Source organism: Gymnodraco acuticeps, unplaced genomic scaffold, assembly GCF_902827175.1.
Source record: "Gymnodraco acuticeps unplaced genomic scaffold, fGymAcu1.1, whole genome shotgun sequence".
NCBI lineage: Eukaryota > Metazoa > Chordata > Actinopteri > Perciformes > Bathydraconidae > Gymnodraco > Gymnodraco acuticeps.
The window spans coordinates 6,779,327-6,803,988 of record NW_022990271.1 but is presented as its reverse complement, the minus strand read 5'-3'; the positions used below and the strand labels follow the sequence as shown (position 1 = coordinate 6,803,988).

Below are 24,662 nucleotides of genomic sequence, written 5' to 3'. Positions count from 1 at the left end.
ATTCTAGTAGAGATTAGAGGACAAGGTCTAATGTTGTGAACAAAATGATCAATACATACACAAGACGGCGGGTAGACAAACCAATATAGACCCCCCATACAAACAATCAGACAAACAAAACATAAACTCGTAATAAACACCAGCGCGACAGCAAAACTCATCCAGCTCAATTTAGTCCGGATTTAAGAGAGATCTTAGAGGGGGTGGGGAATTATCTCCAGTGGGCGTCTTCTCACGCCTCACCCTTGTATACAAGTGATTTATCGGTGCCTGAAAGCCGTCCAAGAGCGATAACTAGCTTATCCTCTTGCGACAACCACTAGGCTATTTGTTTCTAGTGGCGCTGTGCCCCCCCGATCGGAGCCCACAGACTTTTTCCCTGCCCTTTCTCTCCAAACAACAGCTCAGTTGACTGTAGTCCGTACGACCAGCCTATATATACTTGCTATCGAGTTCACCTCAAGGTGAAACACAGCTTGCCTATGCTTGCTTGCCACTACACACCTCTGATCATTTAGCCTATAATTTTATGTTTGCACCCCTGACCGCCACTTGCTCCTCAATGTCTAGGGAACTGTGGCGCATCTGGCGATGCACGCACCTCGTGCTGGCCCGTCTAACCATGAGAAAGCGGTCCTAAACAACGGGTGCTTTTAGACCGTCCCGTTGCAATAGAGACGGCGGTGTTGTGAGTTAAAGCCTATAGGCAATAGCCTGCACTGCTCCAGCCCCACACACACACGGGGAGGTTTTACACACACACACACACACCCGCGGCTGCAGCTGGAGCCGTGTTTTTACAGAGAGGCGATAGCAGTAAATATCTCTGGCTGCTTATTTTCAACTGCTATGTTTGGCCGCTAAAATCCTCAGAATCCGGCGATTTGTCCAATACAAATCTTTTACATTGCTTTCAATTCACACAGAAGCTCCACTTCACTGATGCCTTTCTTTAATGTATCTCTAAACATGAGCTGTGTATGCTTGTATGGCACTTCCGTCCTGAGCAGCACACACAGAGGAAATCAGCTAGGACTGAGTCCCCAGACACTGATTCCCTGGGTTTATTATCCCCAAATGTTCATTAACCAAAAACGAAACACAGCTGCCCAGTTTCACAGGTAATTTTAGGATACCGTCAATCACAGATTCTGGTAAGGCAATGTCCAAATGTAGATTTTAAAATCACACTTACCAGCTCTGAAGATTTATTGGCATCCTGCTGACAACGCCAAATTGTAAAGGAAACTTCTGTGTAGCTATGCAGTGGGAGTCACCGACTCAGGAAGGAGACACGGGAAGAGCAGTAGCTTTGATGTCAAACACTGATGGTTTATTTGGAGTTACGGCCGGAGGATTCACATCACAAGTCCAAGAGCCAGAGGTTCTGACTTCACGGTAGAGTTGCCACGTCAATTCTCGAGAGCCTCTCTCTTGCCAGCCCATTTAACTGGTTCCACAGAGAGTCATCAACATGTTTTGATAAGATAGCTTTAGATAGTTTGGGCACACTAAGTTACCAGCTTCCGCCACTTATGGCCTTGGATATGTCATGCCCTGGAGTCCTCAGACAACAGAGAAGGAAGTGTCCCAGTGTACCCACAATACAGACCATCTGTGACCCAGTATTGACCGGTCACAGAATGGGAACAATAACATTATTGGCTGAAACAGCCTGTGTCCTTAAAGGAGGGTAAACAGACGTCAGGGTTGGTCCTGTACGTCATATCTAGGAGTCTAGGACAATTATTTCCCTAACACTAATCATTCTTCTATTTTTCTTAAACTATTAAATCTTATTTAATCTTAAACTAATGGTCTATTTCTGTTTAGGGAATCAATGCACACAGAAGAGCAATAATGAGTGAGTGTAATTCAATGACGGTGTGGCTGCACAGACTATTGCTTTTTTGTCCAATAACCAGAATCCCTCCTGTCAGATGGACAGTTTGTCCTTTTTGAGTTTTCATGATGCACCCTTCTGATTTAAGATTCCGGTCGTTTAACCCTTCTCTTGCGTTCGGTCATACTAAATTGGCCGGTGTGTTTTGCACAGTGATATCTCTGGAACCCCTTATGCAATTGTGATGGTTGACACCTCATTTGAACAGTCAAAGCAAGTCGAATCAAGGGGTGGCAGACAGAATGACATCAGGGGTGCATTTCATGTTCATGCAGTAGGTTCAAAGATAGTGTTTACTGTACATTACCGTATAAAAATGCTTGCCATGTAGGCTGTGTTTACTTCCCGAGATTCTTCCCGTTCCAATGATGTATGGGATGTATTGATTTGATACAAGCAAGCCAGTGTTTCATTGTGTACTTTCAACTACAGTATATGGTCCGTACCCACCGGTGGGCCCATCAGGTTCAGGGCTCCTCTCCCTCAGGGGCCTCTCCCTCAGGGGCCACTTCCTGGTCTGTTGACTGTTGGTCCTCTATCTCTGGTTCAATCTCCTCTTCATCTGGTTCAAAACATTTGTCCAGAGCCTCACTGACAGAAAATCGCCTAATCGGTTGCCTACTCATTGTGTCAATGAGTCAAATGTGTGCAAAGCACAAATATAACTGCATGAGAGACAGTAAGGGAGGGTGTGTGTGTGTCTGTGTGTGTGTGTGTGTGTGTGTGTGTGTGTGTGTGTGTGTGTGTGTGTGTGTGCGTGTGTGTGTGTGTGTGTGTGTGTGTGTGTGTGTGTGTGTGTGTGTGTGTGTGTACAGCGCGAGAAAGTGAGAGGTTCCCGTAACTTAGAGTAAATTGTTTTAGCACTCATAATTCAATGCAAGTGGTGATCATCAATTGTATATGTTCAGAGGCCTAGTGTGGAGGATACCATAAGGTCTTGAGGCAATTGGATGGAAAACACAATATTTATGATTACAAACGAAGTCACTCGGTCAGAGTTGACCCGAAACGCAAGAGAAGGGTTTAGAGAGATTTATTATCATTGTCTCTAACGTAAATAAAGTTGCATTTTCAATTCGAGATGTAAAATATTTTTGTTACAGAACCAAAATACACAGTAACGAAAAATAATTTAAAAGCAGAGAATATGTATTGAAATATAAAATTAAATTAAAATTAAACAAGACAGACATAGAATAAACAGAAGGAAATCGAATAGATTACACTGTCACCTTATTATTGTTGTTTATATGTGTTGCACCAAAATGCACTGCACTTAGTGACTACATTAGTCACTCACTATGTATATAATTATTATATTGCACAATATCGGTGCTATATGTGTCCATGAATGCATACCGGATGTGCCCGAGGAGAGGGATGTGATAGGGAGTGAGTATAGCTCAGGTTAATGTCATCCTGTCTCACATTAATTACTGCTTAGTGAGACTTTGGGTTGGGCCTTGTGATGTCAACTCTGTTATTATAATAGGGTTACATAAGTTAACGTTAAAATGTTTTGTTGTTCCTTGCCTGCTTTATGTGATTGTATTTAAAATGGGCGTGATTTGAGCATGACTCAGTAAGTTATCAATATAAAAAATGCATCCAGTCTTTTTTTGCACACCTTGCTTGTTAATAAACCTGCGGTGCATTAACTTTGACAGGTTTCTGTGTAAGTGAGTGTCGACTTCCAGGAATGGATGTCACATCCACTTTGATTTATGAGTTTGACTCAGCTGAGGCAATAACCCCCAACTGACTTTTCATTTCTACTAATAAACAGAACACAATATAGAAAACAACAACAGTGCCGTTCTATACTCTTCAAAATGTTATGAATCTGTGATCTATTTGTAAAAAAAAAGGTTATAGGCTATATTGTTTTAGAGACAAATAAAATACCCTGGTTGGGGCACTGAAACGTTCAACTCTAGACGAAACACTCCCCTCTCTCTGCATCTGATTGAGTTACACAGGGGAACACATTTTGAACAGGTGCCCTCTGCACACACACACACACACACACACACACACACACACACACACACACACACACACACACACACACACACACACACACACACACACACACACACACCACACACCACACACACTGCTCTCCTCTTCTTCCTCAACTCTCTCCCTCTGTCATTGTAACTCGGACTCCCCCGTCTCCAGCCCAGTCGTTCCCCGCCACACACCCCAGCAGAGCTTGGGCTCACTGTCCCTGACACACACACACACACACACACACACACACACACACACACACACACACACACACACACACACACACACACACACACACACACACACACACACACACACACACACACACACACACACACACACACACACACACACACACACACACACACACACAGTAACTGGACATGGAACTGACTCGCAGGGTTAACTCACCTGATATGATGTGTGAACTGTCACCCTCACCCACCAGAAAGAATGATCCCACAGCTGTAACTTGCACTTGAACTGATGCTTGTGGAGTTGTTAAAATGCCGGTCTTTCCAGCAGTGATGGAGGGGGTCATGTTGGCAAGGGGACGGGTAGGAGGACTGGCGTGATGCCAGTTGGGGATACCCTAACCCCCAGATTACCTCCCTCTACTCCCTTTGCGCTTAATGTTTAATAGGTCCCCCTACTTAACTGCGTGTACGGTTATTATATAATATTGGCAGCTGGGCCTTGTAGCTTGACGTCTATAGGCTGTTAACGGTAGATGCAATGTCACAGTAAAATAACACGGTATTTGAAGGCAAAACATTTGTTCAACAACCAAATTTATGTGCACTCAATGCGGTGAACAACATCTTTCAAAATGTATTTTATTGAGGTATTAAGTTTTCACTCACTAATAGCAGTGGTTTAAAAAAGCAAATATTTTCCACTGAAATATTATGAAATGTGTGTGAAGTCCCTCAAAATAATTTATTTCACAATTGTATATCAGTTATTAGTGCTCAATTTTTTCCATTGTATACAAAATAGTTCTACTCGATTACATTTGAGAGATACATATTTTATTTTTGAATGGCAATAGAATAAATAAGAGTTATGATGTATTGCATAATCTATAAACTCTTTGCACCCTAGAATAATATACTATTCTTCAGTTGTTGTATCATTATTATTGTTTTTATTTTTGGGTTTTTTCCATCATTTTCGTGACCTTTTGTACTGCAACATGCCTTTGCATGCCATGAAGGCATTTATTTATATTTTGTATTTGTGTATAATATCGTCTACCTATTCACCGGTGATCAATGTGATTTCCACTGTGATCACATCGCTGCAGGATGTTTCCAGTTTTAGCGGAGCAGGATGTTACGTCTTTAAGAGTTAAGAAACTTGAAACCGGCTCCCAGCCGCCAAAGTGTCTAGACTGGCACATGATGGCGAGAATCAACCAATGGCTCCAGAGCTTTCCTCTGGGGCCCCGCGAGAGAGAGAAAGAGAGAGAGACACACAGAGAGAGAGAGAGAGAGAGAGAGAGAGAGAGAGAGAGAGAGAGAGAGAGAGAGAGAGAGAGAGAGAGAGAGAGAGGGTCAATTCAGACAGAATTACAAGAGAGACTCAGTCATCTAGGTTTCAAAATAAATAAATTGTGTTTGAGTTTTGTAAATTCACGTATTTTCAGATTAATAATAGCTCTTTATATTTTAGATATTGTCTTGATATAATTTCACCAATTTATTTAAAACTTGTCAAATGGGACTTTTGCAATGCTACACAACCAGTTAATCGATATATTAAATAAAATATTTTATTGTGATGATGAAGCAGACGAAAAACAAGGATCACTTTTTTAATGATAAAAGTTTCCACTAAAACCTTAATTATACATGATATAATTATTATTTAAAAAACTCCTATTTACCTTTAAAGGTGGGGTAGGTAAGTTTGAGAAACCGGCTCGAGATACACTTTTTGTTATATTCCATGGAATGCTAACATCCCGATAGCAATGAATATCTTAAGTGCTTTGACAAAAAATCCATACAAAAATGTCATCTGTGGAAGCGTGTAAAAAGCACGACCAATCATTTTACCCGGCCCGTTTAAAGTAACTGGATGGCCTACCTGCCTGTCAGCCTTCCATCTGTGCACAAACTTATCTCGTGCCCTCATTGGTCATGTGCGCGTTCGTGTGTGTTGGAGGAGGAGCTCTGTAAGGAAGTAGCAGATTTCTTCCGGCTGTGTATTTTCAAATTCTAGCGCACTCGAGCTGGTTTCTCCAACATTACCTACCCTACATTTAAGGATAAGGTAATAGTTTTAGTGTAAATAGTGATTATATATGGAATGGATAAATCTAAATTATTAAAAATAATAAAGTAACTTATAGCTCACTCATAAAGCTTCTTTCAAAGTAACTCAACTGAATGTTGCAGTTATGCAATTTCAATGGAGGATATTATTTTGGATCACAACAGAAAAACAACACTTCTTCACCCTTTTTCTGTAAATGTGGACAATTTCCTTTAAAACAATGCATGTTGACATTACTTGCTTTTATTTTGAAAATCACAGTCGATTAAGCAGTTGTATTCTTTTAAACTTGACTGTACTGTGTGTGCAGCAGGAGCGTGTGTGTGCGCGCGCGCGCGCGCGTGTGGTGTGTGTGTGTGTGTGTGTGTGTGTGTGTGTGTGTGTGTGTGTGTGTGTGTGTGTGTGTGTGTGTGTGTGTGTGTGTGTGTGTGTGTGTGTGTGTGTGTGTGCGTCCGAAAGGGACTTGCAGGGGATTGGAGAGTGGAGTAATTCCAGCTCTCTTTAAAACAACTTCTCAGCACGGAATCCGTCCCGGAGTTTGGTACAGGAGTCCCCGACCATCTCTGCGTTACCCAGGGACTCTGCAGCGGGAATATTGTTTCACCACAGCATCAGAAATCTTCGCGATTTCGAAAGGTTTATTTCGGGGTGAAGGAAGGATTTTACGGTTCAAGGGGTTCACGAAGCTCAAGGAGAGACTCTGGAACACTTTTGGATTAATGTTTCTGTCGCTCTGTTTGTTACTGTAAACTGATACTGCTCCTGGAGTGGACTAACTATGGTTTGTGGATTGTGTGCAGGACCTCCACAGTGTTGGGGAGCTGAATGCTGTGTGAGAGGGCTGGCAAAAGTTGTGGCTTAATTGAGTTGGCGACAGCAGGTCACCGAGCAGTGGCTGTGTGTAGCCGTCTCCTTCTCCAGACCTGAAGTGATATGTTTAACGCAGCGCATGATTGAAGATTTCTTTCTAATGCTGCTGGAGAGCCAGAAAACGGCGACCACCGGCTGCGCATGTTGTGCGCACCGTGCACAACCCCCCGGTCTTATGCTACGAGTGTAAATCGATGTGGCATCTCCCGAGACCCGGACGGGACCGACAGGACACATCCAAAACTGTCTAGGTTGTCGTATGTTCAAGTCGAAACGCGCAGGTCTTGTACGGCGACTCTGGAGAAGCCGTCTGGTCACCGAGAGCGACGGGCGGGATGGAAGCAGACGAGGTGAGGGGAGACGGGACGGGCAATGTGGCAGACACTCAGGAAAGCTCCACAGACACGAGCAGCGGCCGGTGACACACACTGACCCGGCTCCGGGACTCACGGGGGAGGCTGTAGACCTGACGGAGAGCCCCGAGAGGGAGGAAGAGGAGCAGCCTGACGATGACCGTGCTGCGGGGGCCATGTGCGTCTCGGAGCACAGAGGCGCTCGCCGGGGACAGGAGGGCGACGGTAGGACGGTGACGTGTTGTTTGTTTGGGGAATGGGATATCAGACCTCGGAGCCCGTATTGGGGCCCGAGGAAAGACGGAGGGGGCGCTTGTCAGTGCGCACCGAGGCATACGGGGCTGGAGGAGGAACTTGCGAGCACTGCTCATGCCTTTTTGAAAAGACTCAAGGAGAAATCTCTGGATACTTTGGTGAAGGCTGTGGAGACCAGAGGAGGGATACCCAGTGAGTGTGTCATGGTGCCGAGCAGTGAGCTGCGGCTCGGGGCTCAGCACATATCTCCGCAGGACCTCCTGTGTAAGGTGTACCGCTGGAGCGACCTGCCTCTCTCAGGCCGCCTCAAAACGCTCAGCCACTGCCAGAGCTTCGGCGCAGGGGACGGGGCAAAGGTGTGCTGCAACCCCTATCACTACAGCCGCCTATGTGGGCCAGGTAAGGTCATCAATAGTGGGGGCTTTCAATCAGAAGGCCCTGAATCTATCTAGAGGAGACTTTATCCCTCAGAAAATACCTTTCAACTTGACTAGTGACAACAATAGATAGCAAACGTGTGTATGCCATGTCATCCTGTCATTCTGACCTGTAAACAACACATTACACATCACGAGGGACCCTGGAACTCCCCAAGAACTCTGTTATTGTCCAAACTCGCAGAGAGTATTATTCTCAAATTGAAGTGCGTCGTATGTAAATAGATTTCATGCAACATAAATATTGATGGCCCAGAATTGTCATTCCCCTGCAGCCAGCAGCTCAACAACAATGTTATAATTTTCTAGTACCCTACTTTTCTTCATCTTATTGAAGCACAACACTGGAGAGAATAAATATCACTTAAACTCTTCTCGTGTTTCACTGCCTGCCCTGAAGTTTTGCAACATTTTTATAATTCTAGCTTTTACAACCATTTGTCAACCATTACTTTGATTTCCTTTCCACATTCCAAACACATTACACATTTATTTAAATTTGCGCAAAACTTTGCTGCTTCCCACATCATCCAATTGAAGGTCGCTCTCAAGTTGCACTTAGGCTCTTTTTTCTCTGACAAGGAGGTCCTCCTCTTGTTATTTAGGTGAAGGAGTGCCGATAATATACAGTTTGCATAGTGCTGGCGCCAGACTGACTCGCTGGGTATCTGACTGACTGAGGACTCCGGCAATTACTGGCTCTGCTCTTAAAGGGGCCGCAGCCACAAACCCAGCTCCACTTTGGACTGCAGGGACTCTCCCAGCAGCATTGCTTTTTAAGTTTACAGAAGCTGCTTTCATACAGAATAAATCCTGTCTATGTGGATGAACATTTCTGGCTAAAACCTTTATGAAGCAATAAGAAAAGCAGAGGATCAAACTGAAAACTCTAAGAATCAAATACAGTTAGAAAGATGTTCAGTGGGATGATACACTTGCAACATCAGATTGGATCTGTACAATTTAACTGATAGGAGTTCAAAATCCAATCCATTTGATTTCTATAGCACATTTCTAAAAGGAAAAGAAAGACAATGCATGTTTACAGTTATCAAATCAAATCAGGTTTTATTTATATAGCACATTTAAAAGCGATTTTTGGTCGAGCCAAAGTGCTGTATATGTAATAAAAACACATTACTACAATCACAATAAAAGACAATAATTTACAACAGAAATATAAAAAACACAGGGAATAGTCAGGTGTCATACTCCGCTCTGACTAGATTATGTACTTGGCACAAATAGCTCCTTAGGTTTAAGGTACAAAGAAACAAGTTGTTTGAATAGTCTGCCTGGAGAGTAAAGATTTATGTAATTTAGATTGGATTGAGGATGAAGTTAATTTATTTAATCTTCTTCCATTTATTTAACAAAATGTTCAGTTTAAATGAATCAAATGCTCGTGTACATAATCAGTTGTGTAAGACTTTTAATTGTATCATTCAGCAGCTAAGCAAAAGCATAATTGGTTCTCAGTGTTCTTTCTCAGTTGCTCATTGAAGACCATACAGCCTTTAACTTAACCTTAACTTGTGTTGTATTTCCAGAATCACCTCCTCCCCCATACTCTCTGTCCCGTTCAGACGAACACAAGCCACTGGGTGAGTTTGGAACCACATTGTAAAAGAGAGGGTGCTCGTCACCATCATATTTTTAGACTGAAAACACAAATTATCTTTGAAATGCTGCTTGTGTTAAAGGGGTCATAGCATTGGTCGAGTTTTACCTGAGCTCATCTTTTGTTTTGATGTGTCTGACATCTGGAGTTTATAATAGGGAGGCTCTGTTTGTGCAAACAGGCAGTCTGCTCTGTAGTTTGAGGTTCCAACTAATGCACATTCATTCATCTTTAACTGTCATCCTCAAAGGGATACAGTGTGATCTTAAACTTGTTTTTGGTACAAATAATCAAAATGATTGGTCATATAAAACTTAAAATAAACACATTTGATTAACTGTAGCCAGCAAAGGTTTGGTTTTTACTTGAAAAATGGCTTAAAACTTACATCTGTCACCAAAAAACAAACTTTGATCAATATCTCACTCTTCTACTGTGTGCTTTTTCTGCTTTCACCAGACTCAAATCTGTCTTACACTGAACCTGTGCCCCCCCTCACCTCCAATCCGCCTCACCCGACGCCAAGAGACTACACAGGTGAGTCACTTGCTTCACTACTGCAGAGCAGCATGAACATTGTGACCAGGCAGATGTTTGATTCAGCAAAGTCTGAAGTTTGAGTCATATACTCTTTAGAAGTGAACTTTTCACCACAAAGAAGTTTGGAAGCCCAGATTAAGGAACTTTTGGAGTTGTGCATTCACAGACGCAGACTCTCATGCATGCAAACTCGCAGAGCACACATCCACTCTGAATGTTTAGATAGAAGGATACATTACATTTATTGGAGTTATTAAGTTTGACTTTACTTTGTGTTTTCAAAGGCTGTTAAGACGAACAAAAAGTCGACAGCATAGAGCTTCTATTGTCAACGAGGCATGGGGGGCTTGGTGGGCTTGGTGGGGGTCTGGGGTCTCTCGCTATCTAGATACCATTCTGTCTCTCATTCCCCGACTCTCCCTCACTCCATACGCTTTCTCCAGAGCAAAATATTTCACTGGGATGAAGCTGCTCCCAATCCCCTTTGCCTTTCCAACCACCCATCCCCCTCTATCCCTCTTTCTTCCCTCAAATCCCTCCATTCCTCTTGGCAATTGAGCAGTGGAAAGAGGCTGGCATTTTGGGGGCGGGGGAGCCGAGCAGCTCTGATGAGGCGGAGGTGTAGAGTTTTGTGTGCGTGTATATGTGGAAAGAGGGGGGCCGAGGGCTGCGTTTGGACAGGAAACAGCCCCCTCTAGATGATGAAACTGGAGCTTTATTTGTTTACGTGCTGGGGTCGGGTGGAGAGGTCCTTGTAGCGTTAGAAGAAACCCACAAACCCACTCGATCAAGCCTCCCCGGACTCACTTGTGGACGGTGTTGAAAGGTGAATGGGCACCTATGAAGTCTGCGTAGTGTAAGTCACCACATCACCGGCCTTTCTGAAGAGTGTGTTGCTCCCCAGTGAGACTTTTTTTGGAATTGTTTGTCCGTGGTGCCCAGAAATATACTTTTTGTGTCATTGAAAACATTTTACGAGTCCTCCTGTTGCACACATCACCACTTTTAGAAGATATAAGGTGTTAAAAACAAGATGTTTTGCTTGGATCAAGCTTTCAAGGTGTTTAATTTCCCAACATGAAGGCCTAAAAGTAGTTCTCAAGCCTTCCCTTATGCTTAAACCTCTATTTATCATTTACTTTGTAAACCTAAAATAATCCGTCTACCAACAGTTTGTACATTTTTAATTGTAGAATGTAATTCACAAACAAATGCAGACATGACCTCAGTGTCCATTTATTTACGGTCCTGTTTACAATGTTTTATATAGAACAGAGGGTTAAGATAAGTCATTGACATGTCTTTTTAATATTAAAAATCACACTCTTTGACCTCCATTACACACTTTTGGGTTTTGAAAAAATCTGCCTAATTTCTAAATGACTTTAAAGATGATTTAACGGAGAACAGTGTTATTATTAAAAACGTAATCATCACAAATCTGTTCAGTCAAGGTCACAGGGGAGAGGATCACTTTATTGTCTGCCTGTTGAAATGAGTGGAAATGGATCAGTTTTCTGTTAAGATCTGGTATGTTTGTGTGATTTTCTGTGTGAGTGTGTGTATGTGTGTGTCTGTGTGTGTATGTGTGTGTGTGTGTGGTGTGTGTGGTGTGTGTGTGTGTGTGTGTGTGTCTGTGTGTGTGTGTGTGTGTGTGTGTGTGTGTGTGTGTGTATGTGTGTATGTGTGTGTGTGTGTGTGTGTGTGTGTGTGTGTGTGTGTGTGTGGGTGTGTGTGTGTGTGTGTGTGGTCTCTGATCCCCTGCCCCCCGCACCAGAATGCTGGAGCCGAGAACTGGAGCTCAGGCCAAGTGCAAGACTAGGAAAGAGACTAAACAGACGTGGCCAAGTATTCTGCGTGGAGCTTTTTCAACTCTGACAGATATAAGACTTTTCACTTGAGTTACAGCTGGTATAATAACAGGACATATGCTGAACATAAAGCTTGTATAAAAGAATATACTGTAACCTTAAAAATACAAAGCACAAACCCCTTTATGTTGGTAATCTTTCAAGAGTGTAAATGAATCTTTTTCTGCAGGTGATCCTCTGGTGTATTTTTAAAACCCTGTGATGTTTTCTTTAGAACAAATACAAGCATTGAACATGTGCTCTGGCACTTCAGCATCTTTGTTTTATTCCTATATGTATCCTAGCTTGGAGGAGAAAGGAGAAAAAAGGCTGCAGCAGCAGGGTGTGTCCATACATACCTTTGCCCTGGCCTCTTTTATCATTCGATCAGCGAGCGCTCCCTTTAAACCGCAGCAAACAGCAAGGCTTTGAAAAGGGAAATGTCTGCTGGAAGTTTAGTAGGCTTATATCTACATGTACCTACCTCTGTGACTCCAACACAAAGTGTCATTCAGCTGTTTACTTTCTGGTTGTGTGTGTGTGTGTGTGTGTGTGTGTGTGTGTGTGTGTGTGTGTGTGTGTGTGTGTGTGTGTGTGTGTGTGTGTGTGTGTGTGTGTGTGTGTGTGTGTGTGTGTGTGTATGTGTATGTGTGTGTGTGTCCTGATAGAACCCCTATGTGAGTCCTGCGAGACGATCTTATCACTAACTCAGACAGAAATTCCTCCCTTTCTCACACACACACTCACACACACACACACACACACAGTCACACACAGTCACACACACACACACGATTAGCTGGAATGAAGTCAAAGTTCTGCTTGTTAACTTTCATAATTGATATATAACTATAGTAAAAGCTGAATGCTTGCTGTATTGTATTTAACATAGCTACTGTGGACTATCTGCAGTTTTTTTCCCGAATCTCATTCCCTGTTGTGATACAGTATTTTGGTATTGAAGATGATGAAAAACGCTGCTGTAGCTTCTACAGACTGAAAATGACGTCTGCAGGAAAGATGTGTCATTAAATTGACAAAAAATTACATAATAAATTCCTTCCCAATAAAATCGGGCTAACAATTGCCGTTTTATTCTTTGACCTCCGTACAATATCTGGAGAATAAGGCACACACTTTGTCCGGGGTTTCCCTTTATCAGATGTAGCACACATCAGGATTGTGTCAGATAAATACTCAGTTTGGTTTTGAGGAGGGGTAAAGCCTGGGTAAAACATAGCAAAAACAGGATATGTCTGTAGAATCAGTTTTTCGCCGGGGAAATCTCTAAGCACCACAATACTTATATACTTCAGAATGCTATTTTGACACATATTGTACCATATAAATACAGGGGTCACTTGTTAAAATCAATATTTCAGTTTTAATTTTGTTTTTCTACAATTATGTTTTGTGTATTAAGTCCAGGGAAAGTCAATTAAACTAGTGTTGGGTTGGTTTGATAAAATATCTATATAACTTTACTTAATATTTAAAAAAACATTTTCTCTGCACTCATGGGAATATCAATCATACTTGTTATTCGATTTTGATGCTGCCCAAGTTCATGATGGGATTTTGATTAAATTAAGATTAGTGGTTCAACTCTCCGATAAACACAAATGAGACTAATGAGAATGATGCCATTTTTATCTGAAATAATTTTAGAGTGTACGTCCGAGGACAATGCCAAAATAGTTAGTGATGTCCTTGTCAGCTCTCATCATATGACATCATTGTTCTTGTCAAACGTCTGTCCACCTTGTTGTCATTAGGCTCCGGCTTTCGGACATGTGGAAACAAGTAAACCAATGATACTTAGTGGACATTAGTATGGCCTCGATGCACTGAAGTAAGACAAGAAGACTGCTCCCTCTCTGCCCTCTGTAATCATATTTTGGTGGCTTGTTTGCTTAAGCAGAGCAAGGTATCAGCCAAACATCCTGTCTCAAAGCCCTGTCTGCACTCGCTGCAGCATTAACCCCATGAATTGGCCCTTTGACTGATGGGGCACGGCCCAGGAATGTTGGGAAATTGGGAAGGTGAGGGGGAGTAAGGGTCTCGGAGTGAAAGAAGTGGGAGGGGGGATCAGGGGGTCTGACTCTGGAGAGTGACACCTGATACATGTTTGAACATATTGCCGTTAATACTTAAGAAACACGGAGCTGAGCCGACATTCTTGGAAGCTTGGGAGACAATTTTAAGAGTTCGGCTGCACCGTGCTGTTTTAGTGAGTTTAGCTCAGAAAGCGTGAAGCTGTCCAGGTCAGTCCAGGTTGACACAGTTGGACATGGTTTTTGTAAATCATCTGCTGAGGCTCGCGAGTAAAGACTTGAGTCACAGATGCATGAATATGAAATAAGATACCTTTGTAGAATTCACTTCAATATTTTGTCTTGCGAAGTGAAAAATAGCACAGAGACAGAAAGTATACAGCCAAAAGATGCTGCGTCCACTGAGAATGTATCTGTGTAAGTCTGGATGGGTCCTCTCAGTGACCTGAACGTCCAGCCTGTTTTCTGGCACGCGTACAACACTTTCTCTTATGCCTGACTGAGACACATTAGACTATGGAATTCAACATCAAGTGCTGGCCCATTAAGCATTTGCCATTTCCTCAAATATTTTCCATCACTGTACAAGCAGGGTACACAGCACACAACTCACTCAGAGCTCTGTTATGTCAGTCTGGTCAATTTCTCCTGAATTTTTTCACATTTAGGCTCACTACCAAAATCTTAACAATGTTATTAAAACCCTGTCCCCTGGTTTAAACACAGCTAATGTGGAACAGCAATAATTGTAGTGAGGAAATGTTGTTACCGAATGTAACAGTGAAATGTTTACTGACAAAGTATTTTATTTGTTTTGCCCCCAAAATGGCAGCTCCTGCGATACAATATCCATTCATTTTGACTACCGCATTATTAAACATTTTATGGTTGGTTCAGTCAATGCCAACACTTTTTAAGGAACGATTATGGTCTCTGTTTATACAGATTAAGTCTGAAGCGATTTAAATCATGAAAAACAACATTATTATCAACATTTTAGTAATACCACAATCTTGCCTTGACCTTGACCAAAGTGTTTTTGTTGCCTAACTAACCGGGACTCGGGGTGCAAACCCCGGTTTCTCTTGTCAAAGTCCTGCTCTTTGTCCATCCATCATCCAACACGGGCACCTTTCTATGGCTCCAGGAGTAATTCAATGTAGCGTGTTTGTCACCACAACTCATGGGAAAACAGTTTAGTACTTTATTCATAATTAAAATTATTTCCATGACACAGTTTGTTATTATCTGTAAATAATCACACAACAGTAAAGTCGAGTTAGATTTCAGATGTTTTCAAAATGAAACTTTACTGCTTTAATGTCTGATGGTTTGTTTGTTTGTTTGTTCCTTTTGAACTAGAAACCATTAGCTGATCCACAAATATTATAAAATAAGAAATGAATAGAGAGATAATTAGAAAGAGGAGAAGTGAGATGAAAGGTAATATTGATGTTCAGAAACAGTCAACATTCATACCTCTAAAATACTTGTGCTCCAAGTATTTGAGGGTGTCTGAGGTTGAGCAGGAAAGGATATATGATATCATGCGTAACGTCAAACCCAGATCTAAAAGGAAGAAACAAAAGCATATTTCATTTCCTATTTTTTTAACATTTTGGTTTCTGGGGGTTGATGTTGGTTTTTCGTACATTACGTCTTCGTAGACGCAGTACTCCTTCATGTCTTTGTTAACAAAATGCTTCAAGAGGCAGGTTTTTTGCAGCATGCATTCATGTTCTCGAAGCCTTTGATTTTGACTGACAATGAATCAAGAGCCTTTGACCTTTTTGACATCAGAAACAATTGTGATTATCAAGTAGAGACTGTCTTATATTTTGCAGATCATGTATTCATCAGCTTTGTTCCCATCTATTGCTCCTCTTTCCTTCGCGTGTTCAGACTAACTTTTACTGTTCTTTGTCTTAGTGTTAATTCTTCTTCTCCCCTTGCAACCTCTGCTGTTTGTTGTACGCACATTTTAGCTCTCTTTCTCTCCGTCTCTCTAACTCTTATACTCTCCCCCTCTCTTTTAGTCTATGTTGTCAGGCCATCACAATTTAAAATAAGGTTTAAATTACAGGACTGGCTGTGGCTTTCCGTTGTTCCCTCAGAGTTTTTGCCAACCAGCAATTTGGCTTTTAATGGAATCCTGCCATGCTGCTGAACCTAAAGATTCTTTGCAGATGTCGACAGGCTCTCTGACTCTAAGAAATGTAGGAAACTGTCGCCTGAGCTGCAGAGTGCAACGCTGTGTTCGGACTCGGGAGTGAAGAAAACTTTTGAAGGAGTTTTCAAACGATTGAGCTGCCTGTTGTTAGTGAGAACAATTGAGTGTTTGATTGTGCTGAGCATTCACCCATGATAGTGGAAACTAAACTGACGTACAGTATTTCAACTTCACAAGTCAACTTACACCCCCCGATACATCCCCAGGTCTAAATCATCTGTCAGCTCACTGCTTGTTTTTACTTCCAGCATCTTCTTTACTGTTACTCTCATCTCCTTTACAGTCATTTCCATCTGGACCAGGTAGCTGCATGCTTACTGCAAAACATCTTTAATTGATTGCATTCTACCTGCACTAAATGAAAGACTGAGAAAGTAAGCAACAAACTAGTGAACGTAGTGAAGTATTTAGCTGCTAAAGAGACAGATATTTGTCTTGGGATTTACTGGAGACAGTAGTACATCAGGTTGAGTTGCTTCACTCCCAATTTAAAGTAGATTTCATGAGGAAAATGTGGGAAATGTTTACATGCAGTGTATTGTTATAGTACACGTTCGCTGAGGTAACTCTACTAAATCATCCGTCCGGCCCTGACTGTGCAAGTTACGTAAAGTGATTGTGTATTGTTTTGTCCACAGTCTTGTTTTTCTATACCACTGGACTTTCCCATTTAGATCATTCTCGCAAATTTTAGAAGGAATTTCATTATGCCTTCTTCATGGAGGAATAAATGAATCTATTCCACCGATAAATGTGTGTAATTATGTTGTGAGGATTGAAGGACCACGTGAGGCTCAATGAGAGACTTGTCAACTTGACCCCTGTGACTGGCTGAGCGGGGGGAGGAAGTGTCGAGGAAGAGGGCCTGTCCAGGAATGTGTTGGGAGGGGAGGCCTGTCAACTGCAGAGCTCCGCTTCTCTGGGTCTGCTTATATGTCTCTATTCAGATTTAAAGGTCTCCTATTATGCAAAATCCACTTTTTCATGTCTTTTATACATAAACATGTGTCCCTTTGTGATGAGATTCTGAAAGTTTCAGGAAAAAAGATTTGCTCACTTTTTCTCCTGATCCATTTATATAAAAACCTGTCTGAAAATGAGCTGATCAGATTTTGGCCACTTTATGATGTCATAACGATTGTTTTGGCTTGTGTAACCATTGGCCAATAACCAATCAAGGTAACTCCCCCCCCACCTTATCACCTGAATCTCCTCCTAGAGCACCATTGTGTTCTTTTTAACCAAATATCTCTCAGAGGGGCGTGGGGAGTGGCTCCTTATTTTCATCTAAAGTAACAGACAGAGAATCAGCACTTTTGAAACAGGGCTGAAACAGAGGGGATTATGGGATGCTACAATGCATGATCTGTTTGGTATTTGGAGCCAAACACTTCAGAGACATGTTTTGTATAATCTGAGACCTATAATATATTGTTGAAAAACAGTATTATAGGGGACCTTTAAATCATCTATCTATAAGTTGTTGAGTCTATAAACTTTGTTGTAAGTTAGTCTGAAAGTTACAATCTACAATTGTCCTTACTGAACTGTCTTAGTCCAGCCTGATTTATGTCTCAGTGTCATGATACCTGGGTGTGCGTGTCTCTGGTGCCTCTGTAGGTAACTCTTGATGGAAATGTAACCACATGTATAGGGGCTTCTCAGGCTATGCACACGCCACATGAACTGTGAAAGAGCCGCTATGATTGTTGATAGTGAAGACAACATGTAACAGGCTGAAGATGAATGTTCTCCTTATCAAAAAATGGTCAACAGATTAGCTCATCCTCATCTAGCAAAGCCATTTCCAGGGCAGACTTTGATGTGATTGTTTTCCCCACTGAACATGATTACATCAGGACCAGGAATGCAGCAATCGATCAAACAATCTCCTCTAACACTGGTGCAACAACAGTGAAGAGATAGAGCCTGTGCAGGACAATAAATAACGTCATGCTGTAGCTGCTGTGACACCTTAATGCACTGGAGAAGTATCATTTAGGATTCAGTCCCACCCTCCACCTGCTTAGCTGGTTGAGTTGCACAAAAAAACTGTTGCAAATGTTGCACTGAACTTGAACTTCAATGAGGAAGTTATTTATGTATTAGGGATGATTTCCAATAACACGCAATCAAAATTAGTTCTGTTTACTCAAACTAATTTAGCTTCAGATCTTTCTTGTTCAAAAACTTACCAATAGCTTTTAGCTGCTCATCAAGCCTTCTGAAAAATGGGAATAATAACTCAAATAAATCCTTGCATTGTGTTGCCATCATTTAGTTTATGTAAGAAGTGGAATCAATCACTGTGAGGTCTCCCATTGGTTTGTGCACTACAATATCCAAGCCTTGATTTAGTCAATTTGGCCTGCTACGCAGCTCTACCCAGCTTTATTTTTCTATTTTACTCCAAATGGGACCATCATTTACAAGATGCACATCATGCTGTATTGATGAAGATTTGGAACTTGTGATAGAGACCGTTAAAGCGAAAATCTTTAGTGAGGTCATACTTTAGATCAAGCAGGATCATTTTCTCATAGACTTTAAGGAACTCCTGCATTGGCTCCACTTGGTTGTGGTTAAGTTGTTTGTTAACTACTTTTTCATTGTGGATCGTTATTTATGGGTAAGGAACAGTTTACAACCCGTTTTATGCGTCAGAGCAACTTATTCTAAAATGTACCTGCAGATTTGTTATAAATATGAACTTGCAAATGTACCATGGAGAAGAAACCAGACTGCATCAATGAGAGAGCTGTGTTTCTGAACAACAGCGACTTAACTTTGTGCACGTTCTACGAGATCAAGTTGAGTGATTGGCTGTAAAATGATATGTACTTTTAGTTGATTGAATTGAACCCAGAACTATAACTCTACAGTTACCTGGCTGGATTCATGTCTCGCTTTCTCTGTTTGATTGTAAATGCTTTATATTTTTTAAGTAGCCAATGTTAAAGGTCAAACTTGTGCATTAAAACCATAGACTGATTAAAACACATTCAATAACTTGGAAATGTGAAATCTGAACAGAAGTTTTAATCATGTAGCTGAATTTGGATTTCAAATGTTATCAATTGACAACAAAAACGTGGTGTCTTGGTGGATGACACATATCAGACATGACAGCAAAGTTAGTCCAGGAAGCAAAGATGTATGCAAAGATTCCTAGGCTTAAGTAGTCCGGAACAGAAATGCAGGAAACTGGTTACTTTCTCTCTTCCTCTTCAAAGAGCTTTCCAAACTACCTCCGAACACGTCTTCCCAGGAATTTTACAGGGACACACAGTTACTTTCCTGTGGCTCGGTTAACCTGCAGGTTCAAGGAATGCGGTCGTCTGTTTGTATGAAATAATGAATCGGTGTAGAGGATTGTATTTCTTGTGCAGACGCAGAGGAAGATGTCTGGCTGCAGACTGCAGCAGGGTCCATCGCAAGATCAACTTTACAATGGAAAGAGAGGGAGAAGGAAGGAGTGTGTGTCTGCAAAAATGTGTGTGTTTGTTTGTATGTGTTTGTGAGCCCCGTTGTGTTGGACTGTGAAGCCCATGTCTGGCGATAACGCAGCCCTCTGATGGTAGAGATAGTCGAGACGCCAGCTTAAATGTGGCTTGCTGGATTGAAGTTGCCCTGTAATGATAGTTGTCTCAAACAACACAGAACCTACCATTTGTAGCGAGGGAGGGGTGTTTTTATTTTTTTTCCCCTTATTTTGACTTATTCCTACATTTTTAGAGCTCTGAGAGGAAATTTGAGGAAGTTGAAACAAAACAAAGCATCTTAGAGCCGGCCGACAATGGTCAGTAGCTGAATTCTATCCTCCTCTGTCGTCCCTCTGTCGTCCCTCCCCTCCTTCCCCTCCCTCTCCACAACCCACCCACTTCTTTCAGCACAGTGGAAGAGTCTAATAACTGGAGGGGAATCTAATTCTTGGCACTGGATGAAAGACGAGGGTCTCCCTCCCTCCCTCTCTTTCTCACAGTCTCTTTCTCTCCCTTCATTTTTTCCGTGGATGCTGGTTATGCTTGGCAGGTTCTCTCTCTCTCTCTTTCCCTCTCATTTTCCCGCTCCCTCTTTCACCCAGTCCCTCTTTTTTTTTACTCCTCTACGTCCCCCTTTTTCCCCCCTTAACTTTCTTCCTCTCTGTGCAGGTTAGGTTTAGCGCGAGCGAAGTCTCCACTGCTCAGACTGAAGAGATAGAACTAAAGTTAGGGATCTAAAATAAATAGTTGGGCATTTTTGGGAAATATGTATTTAGTTTTCTCGATCAGAATTAGAATATTGATCCCATTTTGTATTTGCTTGTTACATATGGTTAGTTTGCTTAGCTTATTATCAACACTGGAAACACAACAGCTGCTAGCCTCTCTCCAAACTTTAAAACATTTGTATATAATTGTTGTTTAATTTATGAATTTAAAAAGTCTTAAGATAACATTTCAAGATGGTGTTGCCTGATTGTAGGCAAACAGGACTTTACACCAACAAATAATCTAGGACACCCTGATTTTTTTCGTACATATGAGAGAAATGATGATGTCACGTTTTAGCTGTTTCTAGCAGCATTGTGGTTATGTTGAGCTAAGCTATGATAACCATCTGCTTCCTTGGGCTACATTTATCATACAGATAAAGCATAAGTGGATCAATCTTGTCATACGCAACATTCAACAAGAATGTGAAGGGTATTTCCCAAAGTGTCTTACCATTTCTTTAATATCTGATAAGAAAGAAGAAAGATGTGTGTTGCTGTTATTGTTTGAAGTCCAGGTTGGACACTCTGTGGGGAGACAGCCGGGAGCTGCCTGCTTGACCCGTTCACTTTGATTGCCATTGCTTTTTATCAGTACAAAAAACAAAGCCAGTCCATAAATGTATCTTTTTTCAATTACAGCAAGACCTTTTTTTACCTATCTCCCCACCTTTGTTTGAGTCTCCAAAAACAACACTGTTTACGAGGGCGTTTCCGTGAGATTGGCACTAAGAGACAGTGATTTTGAAATGAAATAACAAAGGCTACTTATCTAATTGGTAAACAGAGCTGTTAAATGGTGGTTGGCGTAAACGCTTGCAGCGCGCTGTAATTGCTGCCAGCCCTCACATATAGATGTAGGCACGGCACGCACATTCACACAGTCTCACACTAACACGCGGTTTTTATACTTCCTCCACTGGAACATAAACATGCTGATAACCTCCAGTTTGAACCCGTCTTTTAAAATTCCATTGATGAAGTTTGGTCGCCCACCCTCCCCTTCCTCCGTCCTCCTCCCTCCCTGCTCTCCGTCAGTCTCACACGGCTCATTATACCTTTAGCTGGATAATATCCAGGCTGAGCATGATGACACTAAGGACTGTGCCAGAAACATTAAACATGACATGCGGTACCACTCGCGCTGCCAAAATCATGATGAAGTGGTTTGACTTTAAAACATATCACTCAATCTGCAGAAAACTGTGGCTCTAAATCTGAAAGACAAAAATGCATTACATGTAAGAGCAGATAGAAGAAACACGAGTTACATCAAATAGAAGATACACAAATAAACTTAAATATATGAACAGCATACAAAATAGAAAAGCATCATACTCTTGACTTCAGGTTTCATTAGAAACTTAAAAGCCAGGATTTAATAATATACTGTGTGCAGCATCATTCATTATATGCTGGAAATTAAAGTGTACTATGTCTAAAAAAACCTAAAAAGTCCCAGTTTGTTTTATGACTTCTTTGGGAATTAATTTGATTGTGAGCTCATAAAGTCTCCCTGTGTTTCCCCAGACATGTTTGTGTTGCCTTATTACAGGGAAGAGCATGCCTTGTAAAAGTGTGTGTGTGTGTGTGTGTGTGTGTGTGTGTGTGTGTGTGTGTGTGTGTGTGTGTGTGTGTGTGTGTGTGTGTGTGTGTGTGTGTGTGTGTGTATGTGTATGTATGTGAAAAGAGTTAGAAAGAGATAGAGTGAGAGAAAGAGAGAGATCCTGCTAGCTGAGCAGCCTGCTCTCTTATTGGAGCGCTGTAAAAACTCCTGACCGCAGGAGTTGCCAGCCTGGAATTCACTAATGACACACGTGAGCCTCAGATGAGAAGTGCAATTGTGTGTGTGTGTGTGTGTGTGTGTGTGTGTGTTATAGTCATACTGTTTGGATCAGAAGCCTCCATTTATGTGTGTACGTGTGCATGTGTGAGGCCCTATCTCATAATCTAGTGTGTATGTGTGTGCTTGTATTTGCTTACAACACTCACACACATCTCCTCCGACTCCGAGTTCTCCGCACTACCACCGCCTCTGTTGCCCCATCCCCCCCGAAACAAAAATGGCGGCTGTACAAACATAACACACCTAGCCTAATCTCGGTCCTGGTTTCACCCAAAAGCCGCTTGTTAATGGGAGAAGAGTCGCAGCCATTCTGGCCCCTGGTGGATGGAGAGGGGGTGCTTGCGGGAATATGAAAGGAATGGGGCCACCGGCACATGGGTCTTTAAATCCTCTGTGTCAATAGAGTCTCTGGAGCAAAATAATGGCATCACTCTGTGTGTGAGTTAATTTGAGCTGATAGCATGAGGGCTGGGGGGTCAAGGGTTCACGGGCTTGCGCTAGGTTGACAGAGAGCTGAATGCTTTCTACCCCCCCACTCCCCTCTCTGCTGGTCCTCTTTAACCCGGGACCTGAAGGAGTGTTATGGAGGGAGATGATGAGGGATGTCAGGGGAGGAAGTGGGCTGTTTAGTGTTGACCGTTTTAGCCGCCTTTTCAAAATATTCAGATGAGTGACAGATTGAAGGAAAAACTTTAAAAGAATGAGAGAAGAAACAGTGAACACAGACGCTTCCCTGCAAAGCAAAAGTTCACCGTGTTCACCTATTTTGAAACACATAAACACGCTTCCAGGCTGCGGAAACATAATTCCTGTGAGCCTCACGAAAGGTTTGAGTTTGCACTGAATTTGAATTCAAGCAGTGCAAGAAATCATTTACTTTTGTCATGTGAAATGGAAATAAAAGCCATGTTTATCTTGCTGCTGTTTGATTGAAAACAGTAGATTTGTGGTTTTTGTTTGAGGGTTGTTTATGTTCTGCTGAATTCTGACACTAGTCGTGGTCCTGTTGGCATAACTGGTACGAGTATCGATAAGCATTGTTCCAAAATAATGAGGGTTGGGTCATGTTCTGCTCACATAAACACTTGTCTTAGTGCATGCAGTCTTTTTTAACAATGCATATATTAATATTTCAACCTCTCCTCTTCCCTCAGACACTGGTACCTCCATCGGCTCCTCGACTTCCAGCGGACATCGCTCTCACTGGTGCAGCGTTGCCTACTGGGAGCAGCGCACACGTGTTGGTCGCCTTTATCCAGCCCACGAGCCCTCGCTCAACATCTTCTATGACCTACCTCAGGGCACGGGCCTCTGCCTGGGCCAGCTCCACGCCAATGCCTACCACAGCCGCCGCGAGGACCCAGGCAGCCACAGCACGGCAGGTCTGCACGGACACCCCCGCCATGGAAGCGGAGGGAGTAGCAGTAGCAGCAGCGGCAGCAGCAGCGGTGTGCAACAGATACGCAGTAAAATCGGACACGGAATCGTGCTGAGCCGCGAGCCGGACGGAGTGTGGCTTTACAATCGCAGCAAGCACCCAGTGTTTGTACACTCGCCCACCCTGGACCCCCCCAGGGCTCGAGGGCTGAGTGTGAAGAGGGTGATGCCGGGCTTCTCCCTCAAAGTGTTTGACTATGAGCACTCCAGCTGGATGGCGCAGCACGGCGTGAAGCCTGAGTGCCATGAGGGGCCCTGGGACCCCCACAGTGTTCGCATCAGTTTTGCTAAAGGATGGGGCCCCTGCTACTCCAGACAGTTCATTACTTCCTGCCCGTGCTGGCTGGAGGTGCTGCTCAACAACCACAGATAGCACACACACACACAGACTCACAAGGCTTCCTGACCCATTATCCTTATTGTACTCTACCTAGATTTAATATAAAGTTTATATATTATATAAAATATATTATACATGTAAATACTTGAGTCATTTTTACAATGCAATTATTTATGTATAGTGTAATGTGTATATGGACAAAATAAAAAGGAACAAGAATATGCACTTTTGATTCTACATGCATTACAGTTTCTCAGTGTATATTTTGCTATTTTAAACTGTACAAGTAAGACAAAACCTGGTTTATGTTCTCATGATTTAGCAATTCCTTCAAAAGTATGCCATACACACATTGTCAATAAAGTATTTGTATTAAACGAA

The 24,662-nt window shown here is 42.3% G+C and overlaps 1 protein-coding gene across 1 annotated transcript; it reads left to right on the top strand.

The window, feature by feature from the left end:
• The first annotated feature begins 6,630 nt into the window (after nucleotides 1-6,630).
• Nucleotides 6,631-24,662, top strand: LOC117549441 (mothers against decapentaplegic homolog 6-like). Its single transcript, XM_034221362.1, has 4 exons — nucleotides 6,631-8,073; nucleotides 9,662-9,715; nucleotides 10,192-10,269; nucleotides 23,659-24,662. The coding sequence occupies exons 1-4, from the start codon at nucleotides 7,326-7,328 to the stop codon at nucleotides 24,312-24,314; spliced, it is 1,536 nt and encodes a 511-aa protein (XP_034077253.1). The 5' UTR covers nucleotides 6,631-7,325; the 3' UTR covers nucleotides 24,315-24,662.